This window comes from Miscanthus floridulus, unplaced genomic scaffold (genome assembly GCF_019320115.1).
Source record: "Miscanthus floridulus cultivar M001 unplaced genomic scaffold, ASM1932011v1 fs_474_2_3, whole genome shotgun sequence".
NCBI classification, from domain to species: Eukaryota; Viridiplantae; Streptophyta; class Magnoliopsida; order Poales; family Poaceae; genus Miscanthus; species Miscanthus floridulus.
In genome coordinates this window covers 28,630-40,000 of record NW_027096804.1, presented here as the reverse complement: position 1 = coordinate 40,000, position 11,371 = coordinate 28,630, and the positions used below count along the sequence as shown (strand labels likewise).

At 48.6% G+C, this 11,371-nt stretch overlaps 1 protein-coding gene across 1 annotated transcript; it reads left to right on the top strand.

Annotated features, from left to right (window-relative positions):
* Positions 1-8,057: 8,057 nt before the first annotated feature.
* On the top strand, positions 8,058-11,273 carry LOC136531907 (pyrophosphate-energized vacuolar membrane proton pump 1-like). The gene is made up of 3 exons (XM_066524569.1): positions 8,058-9,081; positions 9,398-10,666; positions 10,783-11,273. The coding sequence occupies exons 1-3, from the start codon at positions 8,242-8,244 to the stop codon at positions 10,987-10,989; spliced, it is 2,316 nt and encodes a 771-aa protein (XP_066380666.1). The 5' UTR covers positions 8,058-8,241; the 3' UTR covers positions 10,990-11,273.
* The last annotated feature ends 98 nt before the right edge of the window (positions 11,274-11,371 follow it).

Here is an 11,371-nt window from a genome sequence, read left to right as displayed (position 1 = left end):
ATTTGAAATGAAGACCGGACGGAGGCTTGCCGGTTTGTAGTGACTCCATCTGTATCGATTAAGGACTGAATCTTGGAGCCTTTCCTGTTCATGTTGAACGCATGCCTCTCTCTTAGTTGGCCGTGTCTGAAGACCGACCGTGAAGCCGAGTAGCTCACCTCAGGCCGGGAGTCAATAAGTATAAAGTGCGCCTCGGAAGGGAGCCGTAGGCGTGAGTCCAAGGGCAGGTGATTTAAAAGTCCTGATCGTCCTGGCAGAAGGGTAATCCCTGAGAGTGCTGGCGCTAATCGAACCCGCGAATTTGGTTCCTGAGATGTTCCAAAGGTGACCCATGGCTACCCTTGCTAAGTATGCCAGGGTGAGAGTTAGGAATACCCCCTCAGCTGAGTTGTAATTCGATTCGAGTCGCCGTCTCTCCCGGTTAGTGAGAACTTGACGGGCTTATCTCCAATGTAGATACACTAAATAATATAATGGTTCAGAAATGATGATATGATGATGATAGCCTTATTATACCTGCTATGGTTAATATTGTTTGCTCCTAATAAGTGAGTGCTCTAGTACAGGTGCAAATCTAGTGGACAGGTAAATGATGATAAACTTGATGCGAAGTTTAAATAGGTTACTATATTCATAAGCTCTTTTATGCAACTGTGTCAAGCTAGCCCACCTCATAAGCCTTGCATGACCCTTGGTGTCCTTTATTTCTGGTTTTGACGGGTAAGTCTAGCTGAGTACCTTCTCGTACTCAGGGTTTATCCCATCATGTTGCAGGTGAAGTTCTCGGCCTATGAAGATGGTGGCTAACCGTCGATGGCTCGGTGATTCTATAGTTACTTCTCATCTATATGCTTTTGTCGGATGATGTCACTTATGCTAGCAATGTATTTGGAATATATATTAATGTAATCTTTTGAAAGCTATGTTGTTTTCACTAATCGATTTTGAAACCCAAACTTGTACTTTAAATTGTGAACCCATTTGTAATATTATTTCCGCTGTAACCCTGTGTATGTGATGTGTATTTGCTTAATCACGCGATCTTAGTGGTGATGTTGATTTACCGAGGTCTTTCGGGACACTCGGCGGACTACCGGGTTTATATGAGTGAAGGTATGTGTGTGTCAACATGTTAGCGGGGACAGCCGTACTTGACCTTGTATAAATTGGGTGGTTCTGTTACAGGTACTATGTGAATACTTAAAGATAATTGTAGAACATCCTATTTATACAGCGTGAACATCATAAAATACATCATAAACCATCGCATGTATACTACGTGAATATTACAAGAAGACATATGAGGAACAGAAATAAAAAACATCTAGTAGAGGAAAATAAAAAAGAAAATCACAAGTATATTACTTAAACAACTAAAATGCATCACATGACATCTCGCTTATACTAGGTGAACATCTGAAAACATATCTAGAACATCATATGTATATTACGCGAACATCGTATATATTTTATGAAAATATAGGAATTAGAAGAGCAAAGACTACGTTCTAGATGAGAAAAACAAGGAGACATAAAAAGACAGAAAAAAACCCTGCAACAATAGAAATAAAATGAAAATCCAAAAGAATGAATAAAGATGACAACAGGGCGGGGTCGGATCGAATGGAGTGTCTGGGCACCCAAAACCGAAACCCGATCCTAAAACCCAAAACCGCCCCGAACCCCAATTCGGGTGAAAATCCATTCCCGAAACCGAAACCCGCGGATCCCCGAAACCCGACGGATAATCCGAAACCGGAAAATTCGAGATCTAGGGAAGGGATGCGCCAGCGCCGCCGCCCTCTCGCTCCTCCACCAGGCCGCGCGCCTCCCTGCACCGCCCGCTCTCGAGCCGCCAGCCGCCGAGGGCAGAGCGCCACCAGGGACCCATCGACTGGACCTCTATTGTGCGCGCTCGTGCCGTGTGCGCCCACATCGCCGGATGCAGGAACAGGGCCGAGGAGGCCGCACGCCGCCACAGAGAGAGAGGTCGCGAACGGGGTGCGGGGAAGGCTTGCGAGGTCGCGGACGGGGTGCGGGGAAGGCTGGCGAGGTCGCGGACGAGGTGCGGGGAAGGCCGGCGAGGTCGCGAACAGGGTGCGGGGAAGGCCGACGAGGTCGCCCGTCGGGGCGTCGGGTGGGTGCGGGCGTGTGGCCACTGTGCGGCGATACGGGGCTCCTGGCCAAGGACCTGGGTGCGGATGACGAGATGAGGGATTGAGGGTTGGCTGTGACCAACAAGGATTTCAGGCTTATATAATAGGGTTCTTAGTTGGGCTTCTAGTGGGCTCAATATTTTGGAGCCCCGAATGGAGCTCCACGGATGAAATTCAGGATCCGCCCCAAAACCGTGGTATTTCGGATATCCGAACCCGTAAATCTGTGGGCGAAAACCAGGAACCAAAACCGAAACCCGCGGACCCGAAACCCGTGGATATCCGCCCCGAACCCGATCCGCTGCCACTCTTAAGAATGAATGAAATAAAAAAGAAAATAAAAGTGAAAAGAAATAAAATATAATATAAAAACATATAAAAGAACATAATAAAAACACATAGAACATTACATGAATTACTAGCAGAACAACGTAAAATATGTTATAGAACATCTCATAAGTTATGTGGGTATACTAAAAGTTAATCCTGAAACATCCCATTCATACTACGTGAACATTCCGAAAATACATAGTGGAACATCACATGTATATTATGTGAACATCACATGTGTATTGATAAAAATAAAAAGATAAAACATGAAAATAAAAATAAATAAATAAACATAGCGAAGTAAAGAAGAAAAAGAAAATTAAAAAATAAATAACAAATGATATGAAACATGTAGAATTAACTTAACTTAATAAATTAGAAAATGTATTACTAAAAGGTTGATGAAACATAAGGAAAAACAAAAATAATAGAATAAAAAAGAAGAGCCCACACAATGGAGAAAAAATAGAAGAGAACATCACATGGATACGCGAACATGACATAACGAAAAGAACAAAAATCAATAGAAAAGAAAAATAAAAAAGAATAAAATAACAAAAAGGTAAAGTATAAAAGTAAAATATGGATGCGCGAGTGTGGGCCGCCAACTCTGCTATTTAGACAAACTATGCACTAGCCGTTAACAAAAAAAAGTAAAACATATAAATAAAAGAATTAATTAGAGTAAAAGGAAAAAGAAATAAAATATTTAAAAAAACAAAGAAAACTAAAATAAAAAACCACACAAATAAAGAGGAATAAGATAAAAAGAAATAAAAGAAAGGGAAGAAAATATATAATATACCAACTTAAGAGTGAACGTAAAGAAAAAATAAATAAAAATAAAAAGGAGAGTAAAAATAGGAATAAAAAATATTTAAAGATAAATAGAAATGAAAATAAGAATAAAAAACAACACATAAAAGGAAACATTAAAAGTATAAGAAAACAGAAAGAAAGAAAAGAATAAATAAACATACTTGCGAGTGCGCTGCTGCTGCATCCATGCATGGCCAGCTCGCTCCCGCGTGTACTGACTACTGAGTGCGAGTACCTATGCGCGTGTTTAGTTTTATCCCAAAATTCTAAAAAGTGCTACGGTACCTATCACATCGAATGTTTGTGGTCCATGCATAGAGCATTAAATGTAGACGAAAAAAAACTAATTACACAGTTTGGTGGAAAATTGTGAGACGAACGTTTTGAGCCTAATTAGTCCATGTTTGAACACTAATTGCCAAATAAAAACGAAAGTGTTACAGTAGAATATCCAACTTTGGGGAACTAAACACGCTCTATGTGGCCTAGAGACAGAGCGCGCGTTTCTATTACTGGCCCAAACAAAAAGTAAAAAAAAAAGGCCCAACTGTAACCGCAGGGCGCAGATGCACGTCCACGAATAGGGGGGTCGCGACGCTATCCCCAACTTCCGGGGCCCGGGGCAGGGTCCAACTGAGAAGAGGAGAGTAGCGTGAGCTTCCGCTGGTGCTCCTGCGGGACAAGGCCCATAGGCAAAACGGTTCGGGCCAGGAAAATGGGGATCAGGGAAGGAGCCATTTGGGTCGGGCCGAATTAGAAAGAGAAGGACCGGGGAAAACTACCTGACTTTCGTGTGTTTTACGTAGTTTCAACATATAATTTTTTTTCAACCGTAGGATAAAGATCCGACGGCCTCCAGCCTTCTTCTACCTCCAGCCACCCGACTTCTTCTACCTCCGGACACATCGTAGAACTCGAACCCGCCGTCGCTCACCGCCCCGCCCTTGGGCGCAACTATGTTGGCACAAATCACAAGTAATAAGGATCTGCGACTGTGTCGGCACAAATCACAAATCACATATCACAAATCACATTAAACAATTTTTTTTTTATGAAAGAACAAAGACAAAAATTGGATGACGGGGCCGGAGTTGGGGAAGAAAGCTCGCCGGCGTTGGGAAGATGCTAGGCGCGGCGGCGGCACGGGCACAGATCGAGCGCTACGGAGGGGCGGCGGCGGAGATCTAGCAGCGAGCCTCGAGGGCGGCGGCGGAGATCTAGCTGCGAGCGTCGGGGCAACGGCAGCGGGCCTCAGGAGCGGTACGATGGAGATCTGGTGGGCAAAAAATTCGTGTGCCCAAAGCTCCCAAAACATATGGGTGTAATATAGCATTTCTGAAAAAAAAGGAAACGCACATGGGCTAGATTCGTCCCAGTGACCAGGGAAGCTGGGAAAAGCTTTTCCTTTTATCGAAATTTAGAAGGGTTTCCAAGGTAATTTTCAAGGAAATTCGAACTACGGTTTTAATTCGTTTGGTCACATAGTCAACCAATACAAGAGAAACCTAAATCACGCCTAAACATTTCATCATGATAAAAACTACATGAGATGCACCGTTTGTTACTTAAGAAATAATAGACTTATGTTGAACTCGAGGAGGAGATCGAGTTTAACTCTTAATTTCTGAAAAAAAAAGAAAACTTTACTTTTTAGTTTTTTTTAACAGGTGTGAATCGTTCGCATGACTTGACATATGTCAAGACATGACAAGGTTATTATAGGATCACTGGTTGGCCTAGAGGGGGTGAATAGGCCTGTCAAAACAAACACTCAAACTTTTATCAAATTCACCCTGCGACACTGCCGCTCTGGAGGGTGACACTGTCGGACTGCGGCACTACCGGGCCAGAACAGCGGCACTGCCGCACCTGCAGACAACTTCGAGTCATAGTTCAAAATCCATGAACGAAAACCTAGATCAGAGAAATTTCTTAGCTTACTGCAGGTATGACAATCACAGATCAAGAGCTAAAAGTAGTAGGAACACCACACACAAGTAGATCGACTAGAAATCCTAGAAATCACCTCAACCACAATATGTCATGCAAGTAATGTAAATCAAGCACAAGTGACAATGATTTATCCCGTGGTTCTGCTCGCCACCAAGGCTTGCCTACCTCCACGTTGTTGAGGTTAGCCACTAAGGCTTAGGACTTTCCAACCCTTCCTCGTTCTCAAGCCAAAAGACTTAACTCTTGAGATGAGGAGTGAGTTTACTAACTTTAAGAGATGGTTACAAACCTTCCGGGGCTGCCACATAAGTTAGCAAGCTCCACGGGCGACGCTCTAGCCGGCTAGGACCCAAGCTCCAAGAGTAACAAACACAACCGTAGGCCAAAACGTGAACCAAGTGCTCTTTAGAGTTAGGAAATCAATGGAGCTGCTCTCTAATCGAATTTTGGACCCTTTTTCCTCAAGGATTGATGGGGAAATCAATGGATTTGCTTAGGGGCTTGAGGTCAACAATGGAGGGAGAGAGAGGGAGAGAGAGAGCTCATGCTCTATTTTGGGCATGCTAAAGTGAGGAAGAAGAGGCAGAGTACCGTTGGGAAGGAAGAGGAAGGGTAGAAATATCCCCCAGCCCCCAACGGTCACTTAAGTCACGGCAGTGCCACGGCTCAAGTGCGGCAGTATCATACTGCGGCAGTGCCTCTCTTCAAGTGCGGTAGTGCCGCACCACGCAAGACAGCAAGGGTAAGAGTAAAGTGTAGAATGTCTGAGGATGCATATGTATGTTTGAGCACTTGGTAGCATATATTAGCTTAAGCATTGTGTCCCCCTTTATAGTACAGCTTTTCCTATACTCAAATTCAAAATATAAAAGAATTTAAACCTCCTTTGAGTTTGAAGCCATCTACATTTGTAATTGGGGGCTCCTCAATTTCGTGTAGCATCCTCGAACATGAATTTCCTGCTTGTCATCTCGATAAATCTTATTAGTTCTCTAATTGCGTGGTCATTATCACCAAAACCCACAATTAGGGCTTGATTGCACTTTCAGTTATTTTATTTCAATGGTTTCCAAACTTATGAATTGCTCTCTCCATCCTACATTAATATAAGGTATCTAAGCGTTCGAAAATTGTCCTAAATTTTAAGGCATTCTAGGTGAGCTAACCCTCTAACAATTTAAAAAAGGCAGAATTCACATGCATAGCTACCATTAATTTCTATTACTAACTCAAATGTGTTTTGTGGTTCTCCAAATTCAAACAAAATACCATTTAGGTGAAACAAATGCTCTTAGCTCTCTGGATATGCTTTGGGAGACTAAGTATAGAGTAGGAGACTCCAGAGTGGCTCAAAGGGTCATAGATATAAAGAGGCTAAAAGTTCCATATTTTCAATAGTTTGGAAATGGTGAAAAGGAACTCTACAGAGAACCCATAAAAGTGTTCTAGAAGTATGACCGTACAAGCATAGGCATTTCATGGTCCTCCAAGGTACATATCACTCCTCCAACTTTATGTGACCAACTAAAAAGGTTTAAAATATCATAATAGGATGGCAACATGAAGTCACCTAAATAAACTAAAATACTGTCACGAAGAACTCTCTAGTACTTGAAATGGATGGCTAGAAAGAAGGTAGTCTACGGAACTTCTATGACCCGAAGAAAATGTGATTGCATACATACGGAGCTTCTATGAATTCGAGTGAATATGTTCTACCACAAAAAAAATCCAACCAACTGAGCTACCAATTTGCAATGTTATCCTATCAATAGAAATTACAAGAACGATTATAGTGATTTGTTAGCCAGACCCAGTGTTATCCTAAACACTAAACTGTAAATAGTTGGTCATTTGCCGTCTAGTCATTATTTGACCTAAACAGACGCTTAAACAAGCAAACGGGACGACTAGATGGGATAAACAGTCGATTAAACAGAAATGGCATATCACTGTAGCATTTAACCGTGTGTAAACGGGCTACATGACCGTTTAGGCGAACATTAGCTAGACCACATGTCACGTAGAACTCTCTAGTATTTGAAACGGATGCCTAGAAAGAAGGTAGTCCACGGAACTTCTATGACCTAGAGAAAATGTGAATGCATACATAAGGATAGCTATAATGACCTGTTCAGGAGAGAAACGCTAAGAGGAAAGTAGGTGAGACTTCTGTCGTATTCGACGCTTTTCTCCCTTTAAATCATGGATTCATCCCAAGCCGTCCCAGTGTTATGCATGAGACAATTATTATTCATGTATGTACCATGTATACGTGGTTGCACTAACCTGACACAAAAATACCTTAACAATGTTATTTAGGAGTTCATGAATTCTGTTTCATTCCCTCTTGTTTTGGTGAATGAGTAGTAGAGAGGGTTTAGTGCCCAAAAGCTTTGAGCTCTTGAAGGTGATACATCATCCCTTGCCGTCCTAAGTCTTAACAAAAAAACATCTCACCTTCATGCACCATAGATAGGTTTGTGGTTCTAACGGTAGAGAAATCTAGGCCCGGTATCTCGCAGACACGTTAGGCTACTTTTTCTCCAGAAAGCATGTGGCAGTGACAAAATTTGTTGCATAAGCAACAAAATTGTGAGCACAGCACGAAGCATTCACCGTACAGTCCCCCGCTGTTACTGTGTCTCCAACAAACGGTGGCCTTGAAAGGTTGCCACTCGGTGGTCACACTACGCAAGTAAGCAGCAGGACTGTTTATTTCATTTAAGCCCTTGAAATGCAGGATATTATCATGCTCAGTAGTTGCTCACCTTCAGAAATCAGAATGTCTCATCGGAGGACTGATCTGTGATACACATTGAAACCAAGGTGTGCTGCCGTAAGTTGCTATACAAACGTTTCACTTCTTTTTAAACCCCCTGTTCTGTCATCATCACTCTTACACAAACATCTTCCCAAGAACTCCCTACATCGGAGCTCAAAGAGCAAAAAGGCTTTGGTGAGCTTGAGGGCGTGTGCAGCCATGGCTGTCCTCGGCACCGCGGCGGTTGAGGCGCTCATCCCGGTGGCGGCGTTGATTGGCATCGCCTTCGCGATGCTGCAGTGGTACGTGGTGGCCAGAGTCCCCGTGCCTTCGCACGCCGGCGATGGCAGCGGCGGTGGCGGCGAAGGCAGTAAGCAGGGCCGCGGCGTGCGGGGGGAGGAGGAGGAGGGGGATGAGGAGGACGGCATGGACTACCTGCTCGTGGAGGCCCGGTGCGCCGAGATCCAGCGCGCCATCTCCATCGGCGCCACGTCGTTCCTGCTCACGGAGTACAAGTACCTGGCCGCGTTCACGGCGGCGTTCGCGGCGGTGATCTTCGTGTTCCTGGGGTCGGCGGAGCGGTTCAGCGCGCGGCCGTCGCCGTGCGCGTACGACCCGTCGCGGGAGTGCCGGCCGGCGTTGGCGAACGCGGCGTTCAGCGCGGTGGCGTTCCTGCTGGGCGCCGCGACGTCCGTGCTGTCGGGTTACCTGGGCATGCGCGTGGCCACGTTCGCGAACGCGCGCACGGCGCTGGAGGCCCGCCACGGCGTGGGGCGCGCCTTCGCCGCCGCGTTCCGGTCGGGCGCCGCCATGGGCTTCCTCCTCGCCTCCAGCGCGCTGCTCGTGCTCTACGCCGCCGTCAACCTCTTCGGCCTCTACTACGGCGACGACTGGGGCGGGCTGTACGAGTCCATCACCGGATACGGCCTCGGCGGGTCCTCCGTCGCCCTGTTCGGCCGCGTCGGCGGCGGCATCTACACCAAGGCCGCTGACGTCGGCGCCGACCTCGTCGGCAAGGTCGAGCGCAACATCCCCGAGGACGACCCTCGCAACCCCGCGGTACGCGCGCACGTCACTGTCACGCTCTCTGCATGCAACGTCCTGCTGGCTGCTTGCTTTGCTTTGCTTCATCATGTCCTACACGTATCTCAAAGCAAAATCGATCACAGTTGCATGCACCGACTACTCGTGTTTTGTTTTTTTTTTCTTTTTCTTTTCTGCTAGAGATAATTACTACTGGTATATATGACGTCAGTTACAAATGAGGGTCGGTGTGTTTGCACATGCTTTTCCTACACGTAGTATGTGTGAGCAGCATGGTCGTCCACAATGTACGTGATGCCGTGCCGTATGTGTGATGATGAGAATTGTGCAGGTGATCGCTGACAACGTGGGGGACAACGTCGGCGACATCGCCGGGATGGGGTCGGACCTGTTCGGGTCGTACGCGGAGTCGTCCTGCGCCGCGCTCTTCGTGGCCTCCATCTCCTCCTTCGGGGCGGAGCACGACCTCACGGCGATGATGTACCCGCTGCTCATCAGCGCCGTGGGCCTGCTCGTGTGCGCGATCACCACCGTCGTCGCCACCGACGTCACCGAGGTGAAAGAGTCCGACGAGGTCGGGCCGGCGCTCAAGCGGCAGATCCTCATCTCCACCGTGCTCATGACCGCCGGCGTCGCCGCCGTCACTTTCCTCGCCCTGCCGCCCAGTTTCACCCTCTTCGACTTCGGCAACGACAAGCACGTCAAGAACTGGCACCTGTTCATCTGCGTGTCGGCCGGTCTGTGGGCGGGACTGGTGATCGGCTACGTCACCGAGTACTTCACGAGCAACGCGTACGGGCCGGTGCAGGCGGTGGCGAGGTCGTGCAGGACGGGCGCGGCGACGAACGTCATCTTCGGCCTGGCGGTGGGGTACAAGTCGGTGATCGTGCCCATCCTGGCCATCGCGGCGGCCATCTACGCCAGCTTCCGCCTGGCGGCCATGTACGGCATCGCGCTGGCGGCGCTGGGGATGCTGAGCACCATCGCCACGGGGCTGGCCATCGACGCGTACGGGCCCATCAGCGACAACGCCGGCGGGATCGCGGAGATGGCCGGGATGCCGCGCCGGGTCCGGGAGCGGACGGACGCGCTCGACGCCGCGGGCAACACCACGGCCGCCATCGGCAAGGGGTTCGCCATCGGCTCCGCGGCGCTGGTGTCGCTGGCGCTGTTCGGCGCGTACGTCAGCCGCGCCGGGATCACGGCAGTGGACGTGCTGAGCCCGCGCGTGTTCGTGGGGCTCCTCGTCGGCGCCATGCTCCCCTACTGGTTCTCGGCCATGACGATGCGGAGCGTCGGCAGCGCCGCGCTGCGGATGGTGGAGGAGGTGCGCCGCCAGTTCGACACGATCCCGGGCCTCGCCGAGGGCCTCGCCGTGCCGGACTACGCCACCTGCGTCAGGATCTCCACCGACGCGTCGCTCAAGAAGATGATGGCGCCCGGCGCGCTCGTCATGCTCAGCCCGCTCGTCGCCGGCACGCTCTTTGGGGTCGAGACGCTCGCGGGGCTCCTCGCTGGCGCACTCGTCTCCGGCGTCCAGGTCGCCATCTCTGCCTCCAACAGCGGGGGTGCATGGGACAACGCCAAGAAGTACATCGAGGTCGTAGCTAGAATGAACATCTATATATCCCTCTCATCTCAATGCAGCAGGTTGACCTGTTATGATGCGGCTGGCATCATTATATCCGTCGACTGACTCTCCTGCATGCATTGCAGGCCGGCATGTCGGAGGAGGCGAGGTCGCTGGGGCCCAAGGGATCGGAGGCGCACAAGGCGGCGGTGATCGGAGACACCATCGGCGACCCGCTCAAGGACACCTCCGGCCCGTCCCTCAACATCCTCATCAAGCTCATGGCCGTGGAGTCGCTCGTCTTCGCGCCCTTCTTCGCCGCGCACGGTGGCATCATCTTCGACCACCTCTGATCATCTGATGATCAATGCATGCTAGCATGCTGCTGCCGTTCCATGGCAAAGGCGCCGGCTGTCGCGGCGAGCCGCCTCTTGAACTTGCGGTCATCAGTCAGTAAGAATAATCGTCGTGTATGTAGCTTGCCGCCTCTTGAACTTGCGGTGATCAGTCAGTAAGAATAATCGTCGTGTGTGTAGCTTGCAACAATGTAACAAGCAATGGTGTCGATCGGTGCCTAGTTCCAGTGATGCCAGACCACCAGAGTTGGAGGCTTATTCATGTCTGGCCCTCTTATCTTACCCTTGAATATGCTCGGTATGCTGCGAAGCGAACATGCTGATCTGCTGCCTGCTAGAGAAGTGACAAGCCTAACCCGAGACTGGTTCCTAAAGAAAT

What these genes read in the sequence shown, in the direction of transcription:
- LOC136531907 (XM_066524569.1), top strand. Translation starts at nt 8,242, where the DNA reads ATGGCTGTCCTCGGCACCGCGGCGGTTGAGGCGCTCATCCCGGTGGCG. An exon ending in ACGACCCTCGCAACCCCGCG is followed by an intron (nt 9,082 to 9,397) that starts GTACGCGCGCAC and finishes AGAATTGTGCAG; the next exon opens with GTGATCGCTGACAACGTGGG. An exon ending in ACGCCAAGAAGTACATCGAG is followed by an intron (nt 10,667 to 10,782) that starts GTCGTAGCTAGA and finishes CATGCATTGCAG; the next exon opens with GCCGGCATGTCGGAGGAGGC.